The following is a 22876-nucleotide window of genomic DNA, read 5'->3' on the forward strand; positions in this document are numbered from 1 at the left end:
TGTTCTTAATTTGTGAGGTCCTGTTTCATTAATGTGTTTCCAAATCGCATAAAATTCTAAGGAATTAAAATTTTGTAATCCCAATTTTTCTGGGTTTTTTTCTCGATTTCTGGAAGCTAATGTGCATATCTCCTCATTTCTATTGATCGGTATTTACGTTTTAAGATATTACAATGTAACTTACTCATAATCTCTGTGACTACAATTTTATTAATAATAATTTTGTTCTATATAAATTATATTATTGTTTTATAATTATCTTAGTTTCCTGCATAGGTTATATTAATATTATATTAAATAGTGTTATATGAAACAGTACGACTGATAAAAATAAGAAATTTGATATTTAATATTAAATATTTAATTTAAAAAATAATTTATATGTCTTTTCATTTATTTGCTTTCGGAATCTTCTTTTCTAGAATCAAAGGCTATTTATTATAAATCATATTATATTCTTTAAATATCTAATATTTTTAGAAATGCTAATTTAAATACGAAATGAAAGATTTGCGAAAAGTTGGTCGGTGGAATTTTAATCATCTACATTTCTAACGATACTTGGAAGTACAAATGCTTATATTTTCATAATATGATCGCCTTCCTAACAGTATTCCCAAGATCATGAAGACAGTCGAGACGACAGCAGGCAGTAGACGGCAACTGTAGTAGTAATAAGATTATTATTAATTTATTATGAAAGTATTTTCCTCTTTCTTGGTCTAGTCTACATCAAACTTCTGTATTAATGCAAAAAATGAAATAAAAAAATTTTGATGCATAAATTTAAGATATACATAAATGGTGAGTTGTTGACACTAAAACATTTTATAATGATTAATCGTTCTGATATTTTTCATGATGCAACAAATATATATAGCCAGATTATTGATATCAAAATTCATAATATTAAAAATATATTTTTCTTGAGCTTAAAATATCGCTAAACTGTAAGGAATCTCTGTTTGAATGGAATATAAACATGATTATGAGCAATGAGTAACTAGTATGTTCTAATGAAGATATTAATTGGATATGCTCTCACAGGGAAGTTTCAGATACGCAGTTATAGACGAAAAGATACTTCTTGAATTACATATCATATTTTTCCAAAATAACATAAAAGGAAATAATGTATTCATCGACTGTCGCAATGATTGCAAATATAAGAAATGCGAACAGAATATTGATTAAGACTCTTACTTTTTCACTCAGTATCTGAATAAGAAAAAGTATAACTTTCTACAATTTAAATAACACTGGATTTGAATTTAGATGAATTCGAGTAAAATAAAATATTAAATAAATTTCAATAAAATAAACACACACACACACAAAAAGAAAGAAAAGGAAAAAAAAAAAAAAAAAAAAAACTGAAGACCTCGTTGTTTTTGAGTTCACTTGCGCATGGACGGATAGACAAGATAGATTTTGTTTAAAATTTGACGCAAATCTACAGCACTGGCGTATAGACTACATACTGAATTTCATTAGGATAGTCTATTCCATTTTCAATCTCTCGTACAAGAAGTATAGAGAAAATGTTTTAATCGTCAAAAAATACAAATTCGTGAGTTTGATGAATCACTACATTTCAGAACTCCTCGAAACCGAAAAATACATTTTTCAGACTCGAGTCTGTCTATCTGTCGAGTCTGGACTATGTCTGTGAGCACGAGAATTCATAAACGTGTTTAACTAGACAGAGGAAATTTGGCAGAGGACTCTAGACAAAATTTGCTGATCCCCATTAAATTTTGAACAAAATAAATTCAAAGGAAATCTGGTTGTTCGAATACAAGTGAACTCGATCACTACTTAACGTAAGGAGCTAGATAGATGAAATTTGTTACACTTGTTTAACATCTTAAATGTAGATTGAACAATCTATGACAAAGGAATTGACCGCATGTCGGTCTGTACTTTCACGTGCATGTATCGCAATGACTTCAAAATGAATGAAATTCGGTATGGGATCTTGTGACGACAGCTGTGTCAAATTTTGGTTTCAATCGAACTATAAAAAGGCGTCCAAAATACATATTCGCTGTGACCTGTGCAGGACTTCGCTAAAACGAATATCCTAAGAAATGCAGACTAGAAAATTGGATAATAATAATAAGAAAAAAAAACGCTTTTATCAGTATATTACAAAGGAATATAACTCTTCTCAATCGAAATCTGGTGGTCAAAGCAAAACTCATAAAAGAGTGAGTACAGAAAACTTACAACAATCAAGCCATTCATAAATGTTATAATTGAATACAAAATTATGTGGAATTCCTAAATTAAATAGTGAGAATTAAATTCATAAATTAAAGTAACATATAATTAAATAGTGAAGAAAATAAAACAGTTAAGGAATTAATAAAATAACTCACTAGTTTAGAAAATAATTAGTGTCGAAAGTTTCATACGTTATAAAAATATAAAACAACGATGCATTTTAGAATTCGTATTAAAAAGGCATTATGTGCACAAATCACTCAATTTATAAGAAAATGCCCTACATACGAATAAAATGGAAAAATTCCCTATGTAAATTTTTGCACATAGATATTATGTAGAAATTATCGGAATTGAAATGAATAATTTTGTTAACACTAAAATAAAATATATAAATACAAAAGTGTTGATATACACTTTTAAAAATTGAATTAATGTAAGAAATATATCACATATAACTTTAAACCTATCAAAATTTACAACTAATAAAAGAATAATGTTTTATTTATTTCTTCATGATAGATTTTAAATTCATTGCATGAAATGATTAGATACCTTACTGCAGAAAATTTCAAAATGTTGATTGAAATATGAATTAAAATTATAAGTTATATAAGTTTGACTATAACTTGTAAAATTGCACTTCCTTATTATTTTAATAAACATTATTTATATTCATGAAAAATGAAACATTTACCCTGAAAAATGTTTTAAGTTTTACGGATTTTAAAAATTGAAGCTAAATAAATTGACTTTCCTGTCTTTTCAAAAAGTCAATCTCACTAAAATCCATTTTTTCTTTCTGCTTTCTTTATACTTCAAAGAATAAATCACTGTCTTTTCTTTTTTTTCCATTGGAGTTCTGAAATTATTTCGTTGTTATTTGCTATGAAAATCAATTGAACGAAAAAATATTTGAAGTAAGAGTAGAAGAATGTCTAAAATCACTCTGAATTTCAAAATTTATTTCCTTAATGAATTCGTTCAAATTTTATATGCATATTCTTTATAGAAAAATGCTGCTGCTTCAAAGAAAATTCATTAAAAATCATTTTTCGTCTATCACTTTTTTTTTTTTTTTTTGCAAGACACTAAATTTTTAAAAATGAAACTCACAATATATTTAACTTTATCCAAGGTATCTCATTTTAAAGTTGTATATAATAATTTGAAATTTCATTAATGCTAAAAATCTTACACATAGTGAGACTTCTGCCCTCGGGTGCTCAGGGGTCTTTACCCTCAGAAGCTACTGCACCGCCTTTCCGTGGTTACAATGACACGGTATCATCCTCATCCTCTTACACATATATGAAATGCAAGAAATGCACACAAGAAAATGACTGAAAAATGCAAGCAATGTAATTGATAGACAATAAAGGCAAATTGAAATGTGTTTGTTAATATTAAAATTCATTGGCATTAGTAAACTAACAATTATTTAGTGTGGAAAGAAAACGCTTCAGATTTGAGCAGAAGCTGAATATCTACTCATTATTTATTATTATTTAAATTATAACAAATATTCATTATTTGTTATTATTTGAAATATTTGTTATAATAATTATTCATTATTTGTTATTATTATTAAAAATCCCTTTTATTTATCTTAATCTCTAAGTCAATATCGAACGACAAATTTTATTTGCATTGATTTGCGGAGTATTTTCCTCTTTTTGTGTTTGTTTGTAACGTGTTTGGTAGTGAGACTGCACTTGGGTTTAATGAAATAAAATACAAGATAATCACTATCGTATTTTTCATCATACAAATTATGGTAATGTACGCAAATATTTTTTGTTTTAAAGCGAAACATTTGGAGCAATCTTTCAGAGTTTCTGGGCCAAAAAAGTATTTTCTCTCTCTCTATTTGAAATTAGATACTTTTTAGCTGATCATTTGTCACGAACTTCAGATGAAACAGGTATCCAACGAAGTAAGAATATGGAGGCTGTAACGCTCTTCTTAAGGCATAATGTGAATACGTTGTGGAGTTAATCGATTCCAACTTATCGTCCCTAGAGCTTTCCCACTTCTAGATACAAATATTTAAACAAACTTCCTCTTCCAAAGTGGAGGCATTTCGTCACCAGGTCTCTATAACATAACACTATTTGTCATTTTGTTTAAAAACCCAATAAATTTCCGGTTGACATCATTTTAAATTTTGCCTATAAAAGCTTTAACCCTTTCAGGGTTGGTGTCGCGAAAAAGGACACCAATTTTTAAGACTTTTGTAAAAAAAAAAAAAAAAAAAAACACACAAAAAAAAAAACGATTGGTTTAAAAAATTATTGGAAAAGTGCAATTGGTGTCTTTTCTAATAAATAAATGGCAACCCCAGCAATTTTATATTGTTTTTTTAATTTAATTTAAATTTAATTGTGAATATACATTTTTAGCATTTTAGTTAGGTAGTTCCTATTCCTAATAGATATTTTGTATTGCAATGGTTTCTATTTTTTATTATTTATATATATGATATAATTTAGAAATTTCGTAATAAATATGTCGTAAAATGTATTTTTAATATTTTAATTGTTTCAAATTACCTAAAGTATAAATAAAAATGATTATTAACCTAAAATATTCATAATTACTGCTATTATGATGAGAAATTTGTGCGATTATTTCGAAAGATTTTCTTACACAGAAATTGCTCTTGACGGGCGGTGTCTTCAAATGAGGACACTACCCCCTGTGGAAAAAGAGATATTAAAAAAAAAATTGATTGCAAAATCTATGTCTGCACAACCTATTAATCACATTGATTGGGTTCTTTCATCATATTTCAAAAATTTTAATAACCCGCTCCTTAAAGGGTTGAAAAAAATGTTTTTTACATTTTTTAAAAACATTTTTTTCCTTTTAAATGCAACTAACCGATTTCTTAGCTTTGCGCCCCCCTCGACAACTTTGCTCAGGGCAAGTGCCCTGCTTGCCTCTCCCTATTTACGCCATTGGCTTAAGAGTGTAAACTTATTAGTCACACTCGCAGCATTATCATAGCACAATTACATAATCTTAAACAGTTTTCTTAACTGAGAAAATACTCTGGAAATATTTGTACATGAATAAACCCTCGGTGCTTCTGTTCTAAATATATGTTTCTTATGGTTTAATAAATTTCGAACTCTTAAGAGTTCGGATAATCGAAATTTTGATTTGATTACGAAACTAAGACGGATTATAATGAAAAGTAATTATAAAAGGAAAATTTGACCAAATATTAATAATCGTTAAAGGAATAATAATTCCGTTAATAATTATTAAAGGAAAATTTTACCAAATATTAAAAATCTAAAACTAACCGTATAAAACGAGAAACCTTTATGTCAACAAATACAGTGAAAAATCAACATAACTGTAAATAACTTAAGGCTCACCAATACATGGTCGGTGACATACGTATGGTAATCAGTTTAGTTTAGTTATAGTAACGTCCCGTTTTAAAGCAACACTAGGGCTATTATGTGACGAACCTCGCAATTTTTGAACCGCGGTATGATGACGAGAACTCCTCCTGCATAGGCACTCCTTGAAACTTCCTCACAACACCAGCGGGAGGACGTTTGGCCCCGATGGATTTAACGTGCACCAGATGCGCTTACACGACGGTTCTTTGGTGGAATCCAGTTTTGAACATTAAACCCTCTTTTTCCGAAGTGGAGACAATCGGAAAATTTCGCTTAGTTTTACCAACAATAAAGGTATAAGATCTTGCTCTTATCGTAATCGTCATTAGAAACATAACTTCAAATATCTGGCTTTAAGGGATCTAAAACTGTTATAAAACACATTTTTGGCCAAAACAACATTAAAATTTTTTTGATCAAATTAGATTTCACGTAGGTTTAATTTTATAAAACACACTCGCTTTTTTCTCTACATGAATTAGAAGCAGAAGTATTTAATACTTTATCAGAGTTGGAAAACCGAAGTAGACATTTAAACAACTGAAAATTGGAATTTACGTAGACAAATTATTTCACATTTTTTAAAGTTTTTGTTTTATAACAGAATATGTTTTTAATATCAGAAAAAAAATGAATTTTAGTAGATAATTTAAATTTGAACTAACAGTTATTACTTCACATACTTAAATAATATCATTGAGTCCCCCATTTACATTAAAATAAAAATTTAAAGAGAATCTAATGTCTATTTTTTTAGATATATAAAAGGTGTGCAAGTAGAAACTAGATTAAACATTAAAAATCATACTTTAACGCATCCAATTCGCCCACAATTTTAAACATATGTAACTCAAACAGTGCTGTATTTTTTGCATAATTTTCAATCATTTGCAAGCTGCCATTCCATGTGCATAAATTTTATAAAAGATGGATGTTGATAAGCAATATTTACGTCAATGCATTCTATTGTGTTTACAAATGAAAAAAAAAAAAAAAAGAGATAATGCTGCTGAAGCTATGGAATTGATTAATTCGACTTTGAGAGAACATTATGTGATTCATTCAACAGTACATCGTGATGAACATTTTAGACATGAGGACGATCCATGTCCAGGTGTAGTAAATAGTTTGAAGCCGAAAAAGTTATTTATTTGATCTTCATCCAGTGAAACGTGAAGAAAAAGGAGAGCTTGCAGAACAGCTAAGAATTATTCAACACTCAAAGTCACTTCAATTGCACGCAATGGGAAAGATATGGAAAAAAGGAAAATGGTTTCATCAAAAACTGATGGAAGGAAACAAAAACTGAAGAGTTGACATCCGTATGAATTTGCTTTCTCGATAAAAAAAAAAAAAAAAACTTACGTGTGAGGAAATGTGGATTTTGTACGATAATATAAAAAAAAAGAAATGCATGAGTTGATCCAAGGCAGCCATCAACACTAGTTGCAAGAACGAATATTCATGCCAAGAACGTGTTACTGTCTGACTGATGGGATTGGAAAGGAGTCATTTACTATCAGCTTCTGGAAAACCTGATAAAACTGTTATAGCTGAACGTTACCAGGCCTAACTGATAAAATTAAGTGATATTCTGGAGGCAAAAGGACCATATACGGGTCAAGGAAAGCGGAAAGTGATATTGTTGCATGACAAAGCACCTCTACACGCAGCAAAAGGAACATAGAAACTAATCTTCCCTGTATGCTGCGAAGTTGTCCAGCACGCTGCATATTCTCCAAACTTGGCTCCTTCCGATTTCCACTTTTTCTGATCGATGTCGGCATATCAGAGAAAACAGTGGCTCACGAACGTTGAAGAGTGTGAAAACGGTTTGATGACTATTTTACTTCAAAATCACTAAGTTTCTATCGAGAAGACATTCATCATCTACGCGATAAATGACAAAAGACCAAAGATGGTAATAGCCAATACTTCTATTATTAATCTTTGTAACAAGTATCTTTTCAATAAGGTTGAATTTGACAAAAAAAAAAAAAAAAAAAAAAAAAAAAAAAACGAATTCCACTTGCGCACGTATTTTTTTTTTTATATATAAATTGTTGCAATAAATATATATATTGTGGTTCTGGCTTATTAATTTTTTTATCAGCTATGCCAGTGGTTCTATAAATAGATAATTTTCGAGCAACAAGCCTTGATTATGTTTGGCTGGTTGATATTCCATTGTCAGAGCATCAGGTTACATGAAAAACGAATCACGAATGACCTTTTGCATAAAATCACCAATCTTTCATTGCAAGGAATTTGTTAAATTTTCCATTATTTCTGTATTTTAATTTTTTGCATTGAGAGGATTCCCTCCAATAGCATAATTAAGGTGAGCTAGGCAAGCCAAGTGCCTTGGATACCATTGATAAGGGGCGTAAAATTGTGGTTATGTACGAAAAATAAGTACGGTTTTTAAACTTTTATTCCAACAAACTCTTAAAAATTAAAATGTTTTTATTTAAATGGGGGAGAATACATAATCTTTAAAATTTAGGAACCATTTCAAACTTAAGTTTCTCGAAGCAAAATAACAAACTGCTTTATGTTAAAGGGATACGGTGACACCAAAATAAATTTTTTTAAGGAAAAGCACCTTTATACACTTTTCAAGATTTCTGTCTCACTAACTCTACACGTTACTTATGGTCTCCTCAAGTTGTATAAGGAGAGAAAAGCATCTTTTGAATTTCATGAAAAATAATTAAAAATAAAGTGTTATTACAACTGCATTGTGTGCATGTAACTCAACTCTCAAAAAACAGGCAATGAAAATTACAATCGAAAATTTAGTTTATTGAGTTATCTTTTTCTTTTATTGTTCAGAATTATACTTATTAATCTCAGTTTGGAGAAATAAAAAAAGTTATAATGAAATGCGAGAATATCCTCTTTTTATTAACATATACCTCAAATTGGTGAAACGGATAGCATCTTTTGATCTGAAGAAAGATCAGAAGTTGATCTCGTTTCATTGATATCCAAAGTTTCAAAGATTGCAATGAAATACAGAATACAGGAAATACTTCTGTTTCTTTGGTTAAGTTTAAAGGCAGTCCATTTCAAGTTATAAGTATTTTCTATAGAAACGAGAATAAGGTATATCAAGTTTGTCATTATTATTGGTAAGTATGAAGTTTTGTTGTTGCTGCTTATCCCACTTGGATTGAACACCAATTCAAACGAAGTCCAAGAAATCGGTGTAAGAGAGGTACAGTAGCTTCTGAGGGTAAAGACCCCTGAACACCCGAAGGCAGAAGTCTGACTTTACCTCATTTGAAGATGACACTCACACACTCGCGTGCACAACCCCTTTTTACAGGGGGGAGGGGCTCTTTCACACACCTCACAAAAAGAACACAGGGTAAAGAACAACTATGCCCTAACCTGGGACGCCCAGACCACGGGGAAGACACGCTACCACTAGGCCAGGACGCTGGCTGAAGTTTTGTTCAACAGATTAAGGGATTTGAGCACATTTTGTTTTAATTTAAGTTCGAGATCAATGGATTATATATTTATTTTATGCTTTTATAATTAATCAAATTTTGACTCAATTTCCACAAACAAATTTCTAATTTTAATCGTTTTTAAGAAGTTAAAGTAATAATGTATCAAATTTTCTGAGGAAGCTAAGAACAATTTCATGAAAAACCTCCGAAGCGATTATTAAAAAAAGATGTTTTTTAAACTTTTTTAATATGTCCTTATGATGCCTCTTAGATTTAATTGTCGGCCATATCTAACGCTCAGTGTGCGGTCATTGAGCGTTAGATATGGTTATGCTACTAGATATGATTATAGTACGTATACTAAAGACGAATGCATGTTTTTGACTGTCTGTCGGTTGGTGTATTACAGGATAGAGCTTTTGACTTAAACTTATCGAATTTGGCCGATATATACTTTGGAAATGTGTGCCTTCAAGCGATTTTTTGGAAGTGTGATTAGAATTTTAATTAATTAAAATGTAAGTGAAATTTTGGGAAAGGTGGGGTTGAGAATTATTTTATCTCACTAAAATAATTCTTACACCAGATTGAAATTTCCAAAAATTATCTTTTAATGGTAAAAATTTAGTTTTCAGACACTTTTATCGTAATTTTAACATTTTTTTTTTAAATTTTAATTATGATTTTCAAAAGTCGTTTTCATAAGTGAAATCGAAGTCAAATCTATTTTATTGCACCTTAAATTTTTTAAATTGCTTGTTTTTTAAATATTGAAAAACAATCATTATATTATAACTTTTAAATCAAGAATTTTATTTTACTCTTAAACTATTAAGAATGTAGTAATAGATGTAGTTATAGCTTATAGGTATTAGATTTTCGTTCGCTTTCTATGTATGATTTTATGTATAAAGTTAATTTTCCCTTTGAATTAAATAGCTATATAATAATAAAGTGTATTTACATTAATTGGGAGATTTTCATAACTTTTATAGCTTTATATATTTCTTTAACATTGTAATTCAGAAGAAAATGACAATTATCCTTCTTTTAAAAGAGTTAGAATATCTGTAACTATTAATTTATGTTATTTATATGCACGATACTCAAGATTTAATATAAAATTTCTGATTACCTAAGGAATGTAATTGTTATAATAATCAATAGAATCATGTGAAACATTAATGGCTAAAAATGACTTTTTTTCTCTTCATTTTATTATTTATATAATCAACTTCTTCGTAACTTTCCAGATTTTATTTTATTTCCAAGCGCAAACTGCTTCTCTGACATTAATAATAAACTTGCGCTTAAAAACGAGTGCTTCTTTGAGAATACAGCTGTCTTAGGAAACGATTCAATGTGAGAAGGTTTTATTATTAAGAAAATTAAGTTATTCAACATATCATTTAATTGTTGCACAGTATTTGACAATAATCGATTAATAATAAGTGCTCTGACTTCATGAAAAGAAATAAAAGCTTATAAATTTAATTAAAAAATTGATTTTTTATATATTGCAGCTTAATGTCAGTTTCTTTTTTAAAAATAAAGCATCTGATTCCGAAATATTCTTTCTGAAATGTTTAAAAAATGTAAGTTGCATTTATTAATTTATTATTCATTATAAAGTTTGCATAAGTGTTTTTTTTTTTGCCTTTACAATGATTGTGATACAGATTACTGAATTACTTTTATAGATTTATTTTAATGAAAAAAAGATACCATATTCTTAAAGCATATTTTCTTTAATAACAAAGCGTCTCAGTTCCTGTCAAAATTTACATTGATTCATACCTTCTTCAACATAGGTTTGAAAAGAAAAGAATTTGTAACCAATAATCAGTTTAAACCATATATTACCAACTGTCGACTATGATTTGATTTAAAAAAAATCATATAGATTATTTTACAAATATGCTCTTGAGAAAGACATTTTCATTCTTCAGTTCCGTATTTAATTCTTTTTTGTTTCTCGTTTATCAAGTATTCAAAAAGTATTGTAATCATCAAAAAATTTGAACTCGAGATTTTGACAAACCTCCAAGGATCAGACCTCTATGAGTTCAAAAAACACAATTTTGTCATTATGTCTGCCTGTGAACATGGTAACTCAGAAACGCGTTGAGCTAAATGGATAAAATTTGGCATATGTTTAGACCACATTTGTAGAATTCTATCAAATTTTCTTCGAAGTGGGCAGTGATGGCCTTTAGGACTCAGCCTGAGTCCTCGCCAATGTTGTCCAGCCATTCAGATTTATCCGTGTGCCTCAAGGCAGGTCGGAGTAGTCAACTTGTGATATTACTTTTTAAAATCGCTATTTGAACATAATGTTTGCAAATACGATTGAAATGAAGCGAATTGTTATTTGTAAGAAATCCTATAATAATATAATGTAATTCAATTCAATAATAGTAGGAGGTAAACACATTAGTCTGCGGGAAAAACGGGATGCAGCAGAAAATAAATAAAATTCTCACCCACAAAAATCGTGGAATAAATAGCTCGAAAATTCCATCTAAGTATGTCTACTCTTTTATTAAAATAAATTAGGAAAATCTTTTACTTTTTATCAGAATTGAGGATTTAAACGGGTGTTCAAAAGGGTAAACTACCAACAGATAATATCAGAATAATCCACTAATCGGTTTATTGCAATGAAATTTTGTACATACATGCCCAATATTATTAAATAGCATAATAAATTAATGAATAACATAAAAAAATGTGTTAGATGTTTTTCAAATATTTAAATGACATTAAAAATGATCAGAACTTATTTACACAATTGCTCAACCAATAAAGTGGATTCACCATGCTCTGTTTAATTTATCTTACAGTGACTCTTCATGCTGAAAATGATGTTGTGGATCAATATATATGTTAACAAATCCCATTCTTCTAACAAAGAGGATTTTCAGTCCTAAAAAGGAACTGACGTTGTGTAAAGACTTCCTAGTCCATCCTAAATATATTTTATGATCTGGAATTTGACTAACCACATTATATGGGAATACTAACTTTCTTTAAAAGATTATTTACAAGCTGAACAGTATTTAGTCCCGTGTTGTTGTTCGTATAAATTAAATCCCCGCCAACAGCTTTCTGGGAAGGCTCAAAATTCAAGATTGCCATACATTACGATAGTGAAGTTATTTCATACCAAAGACATATAAAGTGTACAACCGCTCGACATGATTTCTCCGAACACAAGGATTTCAGATCTATCGAAATGACAGATTCCCTTTGAATGGGAGGGATGGGAATGGGAACTATGTTCTGTTCGACTCTTCAATCGAGATTCAGAACATTGAGTAATAGGGAGGGCATGATTTTCCATGTCCAAGAATGGTTTTCTTGATTCCATAAATAAGGACTGTCTTCTGAGAATAATTGAGAGAAACGGATACCACCTGTCACTAGGCTTAATAACCTTTCTTGGCTAAGTGTCTGTGGAGGTTGTGGAGAAATTATTGTTCCAATCGCAACAGCGAAGTTCTAAAAGCAATTAATTCTATTAGGTGTCATGCATTTAATGCTACGAATCAGTCATTTACAGGAGTCATGTCTCTACAGAACTGGTCCCATAATCTGTATTCTGTCATGCGAGATTCTCTTATATAACGAGCAATGTTTGAGATCGATCAACTTCAAGCCTGCAGACGGTTCTCTATCTTAATTCTTCGCCTAAACTATCAAATAACAGATTTTTGTTGTAATGAGTCTGACGGGAAAATTTCTTCTAAGAGCCACACTTACACAAAATCCCAAATGGAAAAATCAGTTAATTTTACATTTTCTGAAAATATGTTGATACTTACGTTCATTTGAAGATCCTCCAAATTATATGAGACATCATTTTTTAAAATATTAATGACAGCTGTTTCAAATATTTTCGGAAAAAGTGTTGTTAGCTTAATTTTTGAACATCAATGTAAATGCGTGAAACGCTTTCCTATTCAAACTTGTTATATAAAAATACCATAAAAAATGCCAAATCCTGCGATTTGTATGAATAAAGAGCCAAATGAAAGAAAAATTTCAGACATAGTGTGCTGTCTAATATATATATATATAAAAGCCAAAGAATGCGATTAAAACAGGATGGTCGTGGTTTCAATGCAAATTTTATGCTTAATGCAATCAATTCAAATGACGTCACAGGCATTTGAAGAATAGCTACATATATTATCTAAGATCTAGCTGAACATTGTTTTATTTCATCCTGTGTTATCAATGCCCTTTTTCCTTCTGAAATTTATGCAACAGATTCTAAAATTAATTTAACTTATGTCACGTGAACGAATTGACTCCATTATGCTAAAACTTTCGACATGACCTGAAAAACATTGTTTACTCATATTTTGTAAGCAAAATTACGATATCATGTTAGATTTCATTTTCTCTTTCTATATTTTATAGGATAGCTTAAATCATTAGAGAAATGGAAACAAAAATGTCGAGAAAACGGAAATCAGAGGAAGAAGCAGAAGCAAGAGCACGTGGAAAAAAAAGAGAGCCTGAAGAAACTGAAAGAAATCATGATGAAGAATCGAAGATGGAAGGAATAGAGGATGCCCAGCGTAAGTAAAGGTTCTTGGCTGTTTAAAATTTAAAACTTTTCCAACCTAATTTTCTCTGAGAATTCACGTGAATAAAAAAAAAAAAAAACTTAAAGAGCTTTATGGACAGAAGGATATCATAATAGAATTCTTCATGGTCGCTTTTGAAAATATAAAAAGACGTACCCCCATTCTAACAGACTCAGGCGCATTACAATTTAATTTAGAACTTAGGTGCTCCCACTGAAAGGGCCTATAGAGACGTATCGATTTTAAAAATCGTATTATTTCCTTACAAATTGGAATATTAATTGTGAAATATAAGTGATTAAATAATCATAAGAATAGCGTGTAATATGCTTAAAATACAACTATGATTAATTATAACGCAATTATAATACCCGCATTTGATTTTATATTAATCCTTTTAAAATGCACAGACGCATGTTCACTTCAATGCTAGTTTTCAGAAAACCTCCTCGAATTTGAGGGGAAGAAGTGCTCAGTTTAAGATGTACTTGATAACAATAATATAACTTTTACTTTCTTTGTAATTTATAATGCTATGACTATCAGCACAGTATAAGCTCAGAGGGTAGAGAAGCGATCCAGATGCTGTCTTCACCACATATTCCTGTTCAAAATTATGAAATCCATTTGCAATATGTATGCATCACCAAAAGACTCAACGTTAATTTAATAAATCAAATTAGAAGTATAGTAACAGAGAGTAACTTTTAACAGAAGTAACTCTTAGGTTTAAATGATACTTATACCACTTCTCTTCCAATTTTGCAATCTAAATTAAGATTCATTTTTTAACTGTGCAATGTAATACATTTAGATCTATAGCAGTGACAAAAAAAAGGGGGGGATGTAGTATCTAAAATCTTTATTTTAACAGTTAGAAATAGACCATCTTAACATGTAAAAATAAAATATCAATCAAACCTTTGAGATAATTAGCAACAGAACTTTTTTTTTAAATAGTATGAAATCTATTCATTTAAATAAAAATTTGTTGATAAACAGCCTCAGACCTCAGATCATATAATTAATACGCACTTAGATACTCAATTTTATTGAATATAAACATTTAAAAAATATATTTTAAGCACTATAAATGTTTACATAAATCTATCAAGTTCGAAGAAAAACAGATACCATGCCTTTTGGAATTGTTACAAGACACAGAATAATTTCAATTTTCTAATTATCTTTCTCTTTTCTGCTTCTTCGAATATTTTTTGGTACATTTTAACAAGAATCCAATTATTATTGAATCTTATAATTACTATAAAGTTGTATTGTCTTCATGTTTTAAGTTTGGTTGCTCTCTCCTTAACATAATAATACGACATAATATAAGCAATGTCAGAGATCACAGGAGTGGTCAAATAAACTGTAGTAGGAGATATCGGACCAGTCATGTATATATGTAATGATATTTTAAGATTTAATTTAATCCAAAATAATTTCCTAAATTTTTTGCCTAATTCGGCCCATGTCGGGGTCATTCTAAAGTGTTCTCTTGTTTCCTGAACCTATTCCACGTATGAAGCTATGTAAAAATTACTGCGCAATCAGTTCTACGTATTAAGTGAAAATGATCCCTCCGTTGCCTTTGTCAAAGGTCAACACGTGTAATCAATGATCACTAGTCTTATGTAACATGGGAAACAATGATCACTAGTTTTATGTAACATGGGATTTCCGGCCACGTGTAATCCACGTGGCTGGAAATCCCATGTTACATAAGACTAGTGATCATTTGTTTCGCGCCCTCCCTTCCTTACTTCTGCTTTTGTGCTGCGATTTGGCGGACGTGCCTTGTCTGCGTCTCTGCTTGTAAATAAAATTGCTTCCCGGAGATGGATGGATTAAAATGAATTTAAAATGTAAAATGTCTCGTCTATGTCTTCGAACTTGCATTCTGCTTCAAACAAAATAAGCTTACATATTATTTAGTCGACAAGGATAGTCTCCTGTGAAAAAAATATTAAAATGAATTAAAAGAATTAAATCCCTGGGATGAGAGGCAATTTGATGTTACGGTAGGGCTCCTTGATTTGCCATTACTCTGAAGATGGTTCCGTGCTAGCTCGGCCGCTTGTTTGCTGACCCTGCCGGGTTATCTCCCGTGTCATAGCGTCTTCAAATCCGACCACGTCGCTGAAATTCTACGAATGACGATGCTTCCCTTCCTGTTACCGCATCGCCACCCCGGCTCAATACCCTTGTGTTTTTGTGCTTCTTGTCATCATAGAGAAGTTCCAGTTAATCAGCGCTCAAAATTACCTTTTGCGATTTCTTAAAAAGTGATTCGTGTTTCTTGGGTCAACGAGTGAAAATCAAGATTAATAATGTGTGCTTTTCTTTTCTTTTGATTTTCATATTTAGATTTTAGAATTATTGCAAATTATTTCATAGTATTATTTAAAATTTTATGCATTAATTAATAATGTTTTTTATGTGAAGAGTACGTCAATGTTGTTAAGATCTGGAAAAATGACTAACCAAGATAAAACAAATATGTCTGACCGTCAAAATTCAGAAAACAAAATTGATAAAGAAGAAAATGATCAAATAGAACCCTCCATAATCTCTTTTGATCCCGAAAATGGCATGAAAGTGGATTTATGGTTGGGATATTTCAATAAAATTTGTCAAGAAAATAAAAAAAAAAAACTGATTTGTGGAAAATCAAAAATATTGCTAAATTTCTAAAAGGGTTAGCTTTAACCCATTATATAACTAGTTGCTTAAATATTGATAATTTTGTTTATTTATGTTGTATATTAACTGAACAGTTTATTCAACCCAATACTGTTAATTTTTCCGATTTATCACAAATGAAATTTGATTCAAAAAATGTTAAATTAGTTGATTATTTTAATCAAAAATTAAATTGTGGCAGACAGTTGGGCTTTACTCCACAACTGATTTTAGAAGGTCTTACTGATGGACTGCCAACTCAACTAAAACAATTAGTTAGCATAAAAGCTTCTTCTACCCTTACAAAATGACTTACAATAACAACTAAACTATTAAAAATGGAATCTTCAGAACCAAACCCAGGCAGGAGTAATGAAATCAGAGCAAGGCAACCATCTTTCATACCCAGGCATAATTTTAATTATGGATTTCAAAATTCATTTGTACCTCGAGTTCAAAATCATTTTAGACAAAATTATCAAAATTCAATAAGACCATGTCTAAATAATTGCAATAATTATAGTCATAATTTACATTTTCAACAAAGATTACCATCTTCTCCATGTAGAATTTGCACTCAAATAGGTATTCCAAATGTTTATCATTGGACACAAGTATGTCCCTTTTATCAATCTCAATTTATGACCAATAATCCAATAACAGCCAATTTGACTTCCCGGCGCATGGAAGTCCTTCTTGGCTGTTTGCAAAATTCTAAAATAAGACCAAATTCTTCTAATGAGGCCCCTGGGCCAGGGCAGTTACAATTATTAGTGTCCGGACACATCTCAACTTTACCAAGTCTAGCTAACTTGGACAATGTTTATAACCCTCAGACCAATGTAAATATTGTTATTGACACAGGATCCACTCCTACAATTATATCTGCAGATATTGTGCAAAAACTTAACTTGACAAGAAAGAATGTAAACCCTATTAGAGTCAAACAAGCTCACGGAACGTTCCAATTAACCCTAATTTGTGATATATATTTAAAAATTGGCTAAATAAATAAGAAAATCAAATTATATATTATGGACAATCCTTTACCATACATCATCTTAGGACTTCCAGATTGTAGTTTATATAAATTAATTATAGATTCTGATAAAATAAAAATATTTCAAAATGGAAAAATTATCACCAACTTGTATACCAATAATAATTATATGTCTTTACATATTGTTGAAAATAACACTGGTGATAATACGGTCAAGGTAGTGAATACCTCAGAGGAAATGTTTCCACCTCTGACTGTAAACAAACTATCTGAACCTGTGCTATCTCTAGTGTCAGAATATTCTCATGTGTTTGCAAAAAATAAATATTATGTTGGTAGAATAAGAATGGAACCTCCTAGAATAAATTTAACATCTGATTTACTAGTGTCACACAAAGGGCTTATAGAACCTCTGCTACCGATGAAATTGAAATAAATAAGCAAATTAAAAATTTGTTAGATGCAGGTTTAATAAAAGAATCTACTATTAACTATTCCTCCCCTGTAACTTTAGCATATAAAAGAGATGAAAATAGAAAAAGTAGACTTTATATTGATTATCGTAAAATTAATTCCCCTTGCAAATCTGAGGCAGAGCCTCTACCTAGAATAGATACTTTACTAGATAAATTAAGTACTTCTAAAGTTTTTCAACTTTGGATCTTGCATCTGGATATTGGCACATACCCTTGCATGAACAAGATAAATATAAATTAGCATTTGTAACTACTGAAGGTTTATATGAATTTCACCTTTTAGCTTTAAAAATGCACCTGCAATATTCAATTGAACTATTCGTAGAGTTTCAAATAAATATAAATTTTCTAATTTTGCATGCCACTACTTTGATGACATAGTAGTTTTCTCTAACTCATTAGATGAACATTTAAAACAGATTTTTCAAATGTGCGAAAAAGAAACATTAAATTAAAATTTTCTAAATGTGTGTTTGTTCAAGATAAAATTAATTTCTTGGGGTATGAAGTCAAAGAAGGGTGCATTTCTCCTGATAATCATAATATTGAAAGTATTAAAAAATTACAACCTCCAAAAAATGTTAAACCACTTCAAGGTTTTCTTGGCTCGGTAAATGTTTATAACAAGTTTATTGATTCTTATGCTAAGATTAGAGAACCATTAAATAATCTTCTTAAAAAAGACACACCATGGCAATGGACAGAAGATTGTAAAAATGCTTTTGAAATATTAAAAAATAAATTGATAATTAAACCAGTGTTATAGTTATATAACCCTAATTTACTTCTTCATGTTTTTTGTGATGCATCTCAGGTAGCCATTGGAGCTGTTCTAAAACTGTTCTGGTAAATTACATCCTGTATCTTATCATTCAAGAACTTTCCGCCCTTATGAAATTTTTTTTGTATAACTGAGTTGGAATGTTTAGCAATAGTAGATGCTCTTGATAAATTTTATTACTATTTACATGGAAAAAAAAATTCATTATTCGTACTGATCATACTGCTTAAAAATGCTAAAAATTTAAGGGGAAGATTATTTCGTTGGTCTTTAAAACTAAGTATGTTTGATTATGAAGTTAAATATTTAAAGGAAACTTGGGTATCACTTGCAATATGCCTTTAAATTTTAATTTATTGCTTGAATACCACTGTAAGGTATGGCTGTGCGTCGAAGGGCCCCGACGCACTTCCACGTCTTGCGGTGGGAGGAAGATTGTAATGTTATTTTAATATCTAATTTAATCCAAATTAATTTCCTCAATTTTTTTCCTAATTCGGCCCATGTCAGGGTCATTCTAAAGTGTTCTCTTGTTTCCTAATCCCATTCCACGTAAGAATCTGTGAAAAAATTACTGCGCAATCAATTCTATGTATCAAGTGAAAATGATCCCGCCCTTACCCTTGTCAAAGGTCAATACGTGTAATCAATCGCCACGTGGCCGGAAATCCCATGTTACATAAGACTAGTGATCATTTGTTTCGCGCCCTCCCTTCCTTACTTCTGCTTTTGCGACGTACTTTGGCGGACGTGCCTTGTCCGCGTCTGTGCTTGTAAATAAAATTGCTTTCCGGAATGGATGGATTAAAATGAATTTAAAATGTAAAATTATGAGCCCATGCAACTCTGAAGTTAAAGTTACAAGGAAGACGGAACTCCAGCGACCAGAAAATTACTCTAACAACTTGAAATTATATATATGTGTGTAATGATATTTTAAAATCAAATTAATTTCCTAATTTTTATCTTAATTTAGCCCATATTAACTTCATTCTAATTCATTTAGCCCATATTCTTCATTCTCACTCTCCGAGAAGGAATAAAAATCCGTAATGCTTACAATATTCTTTTAAAGATACCTAAAATTTCCTTGCCTAAATCGACATGTGTCATAGAATACCCTATTAAAATCTCATAGTAAAACCACTGAAGGGAAAACTTTTGGTCTCTTCTGATCCTGTGTAGACTGAAGCATGGCTAATCGCTTTGAATAATTTATGCCTGCCGTGGTAAAATAAATTGATGTTAAAAATTTCAAAAGTTTCTTCTATTTGGCCACGCCACTGCTAAAATATGTTTATACGCACTGCTCAAAACAATTAGGGGATATTGTGAGTTCAGTATGAATCAACTATATAAACGACAACCTTTTGAACAAAACTGAAAAAGAAGAGATTCGAAAGGAAATGTATAATGTTTACAAAGTTGGGAATACGTAATTTTTTCTTTCTTTCTGTGACGTAGAAAAACGTAGGAGTGAATAGCGACCTGCGGCATTCTTTCGGTACGAGGAGATTAAAAACAATTGATACGTGTTGAATGTTTTATAACAGTGAATGCTACGTCTCAGCAATATAACTTGGATGAATCGGTAGCTTGGAGGGCTATCGGTCGTTTACAGGCAGGCCAAACACAATCCGTTGTAATGCAAGGAGTTTCTCAAAGTGTGATTTCCAGACTATGGAATCGGTTTTTGGAAACTGGAAGTATTCACCGAAGATCAGGAAAAGGTCGTACGCCTCCGACCAACACAAAATGAAAATGCATATGTAACATTAATGGCCAAAAGAAACCGCACTATGAATGCCACTTTATTGCAACAGCACTTTCTAAGCGCTACTGGCACCAGAGTTTCGACTCGAACTATTCGAAACCGGTTCTGAAATGTGGGTTTGTATGCTCGCAGACCTATGGTTTATGTTTCGATAACAGTAGCTCACCGTACTGCCCGCAGAAGGTGGACACAGGAACATCTCAGATGGGGACGGAACTCTTCACGGGCGAGACCCGTTTTAATGTACAGCCTGACTATTGGCGGATTCTCATTTGGAGAGAACCTGGAACTCGAATAATCCTGCATTTGTGCATGAAAGTGTCCTATTTGGTGGAGGTGGAGTGATGGTCTGGGCTGGTATTTATATGAATGGCTGCACCGACCTGTACATTATCAGAAATGGAGCACTAACGACTCAGCGATATAGGGATGATATGCTCAGACCTGTTGTGGTCCTTTATGCCGTCACTGGATCGGGGATAAATTCATTCTTGTGGATGATAACGCCAGGCCACATCGTGGACAGCTGGACAGAAGGAATTCTTCGAATGGATTGGCCGGCATATTCCCGAGATATGAATACAATAGAGAATTGTATTTGGGAGATTCTGGGGAAAAACGTTGTTAGTCGCTCATCATCTCCAGAAACAATACAGCAGCAGGAAAGCTCTTTTCAAAAGGAATGGGAGAGAATACCCCAGTCCCTTATTGGTAACTTCATTGAATCGATGCCTCGTAGGTGTGCGACATTGCTTTCGGTCAGGGGAAACCATATCCCTCATTAAAACTCATTTCTATCCAAGAAATCACTTTTTTTTTTGTTTGCATATCTTGCACGAAAGTGCATTTTTTATTTTAACGTTAAATATCATCAATAAAATTTAATTATTTCTTATTAGTTGTTCTTTTCCCTATTCTCATACCTTACATCATCTATACATAATAAATTAATCACAAAAACATTTCCTCATCCTCAATTTATGTCCAAACTCATAATACCCCCTAGCTGTTTTGAGCAGTGTGTGTGGTATATATATAATGTAAAACACATATCTTCTTAAGCAGTTGTGTGGCCGAAGAGAGAAGACACTTTTGAATTAAAAAAAAAATCGATTTATTCCATCCCGGAAGGCATAATTTATGTACAAGCAAGAAGAGACGAGATACGTCAATCTACAGCACGACACAAAAGCAAAATATTTTTCTCCGATGATTTTATATTATGAGATTCTGATAGAGATTTCTTTACATGTGCCGAGTTAGGTAAGAGAATTTCGGCTTCTTTTAGAAGAATTTGCTTTACATGACAGAATTTTATCTCTTCACTTGGAGCGTGTGAAAGTATTGATTAAAGCAGTTTCATAGAGCTCGTGTAACATTAACTAAATAAAAAAAAAAAAAGGTGGAATTGGATCAAGAAATAAGAGAACATTTTAGAATTAAGTTATTATGGGTTAAATTAATTAGGATTTAAATGGGATTTTAAAATATCATTACACACACACACACACAACATATATATATTTTAAAAGAAACTATTACAAGAACCTTTACTAAATATACTTTAAAATTTATTCTAAATATTAAAAATTTATAACTTTTTAAAAAATGATTTGATAACGATAATTCATAACTATTAACAGATTTATACATATATGAATATAACAACCTTGCCCCACAAAGGGGAGGTTATTACACTATTTGAAATTATTTGTTACATATGCATACAAAGAATGTAATAGATAATTTTATTATTTTGTAATTTCTGTGGAATAATAATTTTATGGCCTTTATTCTTCATAAATTCACGCTTAATTTCGTAAGTTAGTCTGATAAGCAATCATCATAACAAGGGACTAATGAAGATCCTTCTGGAGATATGGAAGGGCTTCCATCTTATATGAAAGGACCTCTACTGTTGTTGCCACACCATACCACAACGTTTCATCTATCAAATGAATCAATTAATTGTGGGTGATGACCAGAAATCTTCACCTAAAAAGTCCCATTAAGATGACTAGGTTCCAGCTGCCATAATCTTCTCCGGGTTATAACATTTGATAGTATCCCTTTCAGTAAAGAAGTGATGTTATGCATGTTCATAGCCTTTCAAAGGTAGTTCCTCACCCATGAATTAATGGAAATGAATTTTTATAAAAAGACGAAATATAGACCTGTCTAATGTTTGCAACTTACATAATATGTGAGGTGGAAAAGATTTTAAAAAATCATTCCGTGTTCTTTGACGAAGTTCAGTGTTGGTACATCGAGATTATACTGATGATTGTGAAGAAGTAGGACATGTAATACATAATTTTTTGGTGACAGGTAAACTTTATAAAATATCCCATGAAGCTCAAAAATCCTTACCAGTCATCCAGTCAAAATTATTTGATGACCCATCATTCATGTGCGTTCAAAAGGACGTAATGTTTAAAAATTTTCAGGGGGGGGGGAGAGGG

The 22876-nt window shown here is 31.0% G+C and overlaps 1 protein-coding gene across 3 annotated transcripts in view; it reads left to right on the forward strand.

Annotated features, from left to right (window-relative positions):
* Positions 1 to 22876, forward strand: part of LOC129961076 (uncharacterized) — a 71656-nt gene that overhangs the window by 45445 nt on the left and 3335 nt on the right. For all 3 annotated transcript variants that reach the window (XM_056074884.1, XM_056074886.1, XM_056074885.1), the window contains exon 2: positions 13529 to 13689. In XM_056074884.1, the coding sequence (XP_055930859.1) occupies positions 13551 to 13689 (139 nt within the window). In that variant the 5' untranslated portion in view covers positions 13529 to 13550. The remainder of the gene's footprint in view (positions 1 to 13528; positions 13690 to 22876) is intronic.

Source organism: Argiope bruennichi, chromosome X2 (assembly GCF_947563725.1).
Source record: "Argiope bruennichi chromosome X2, qqArgBrue1.1, whole genome shotgun sequence".
NCBI lineage: Eukaryota > Metazoa > Arthropoda > Arachnida > Araneae > Araneidae > Argiope > Argiope bruennichi.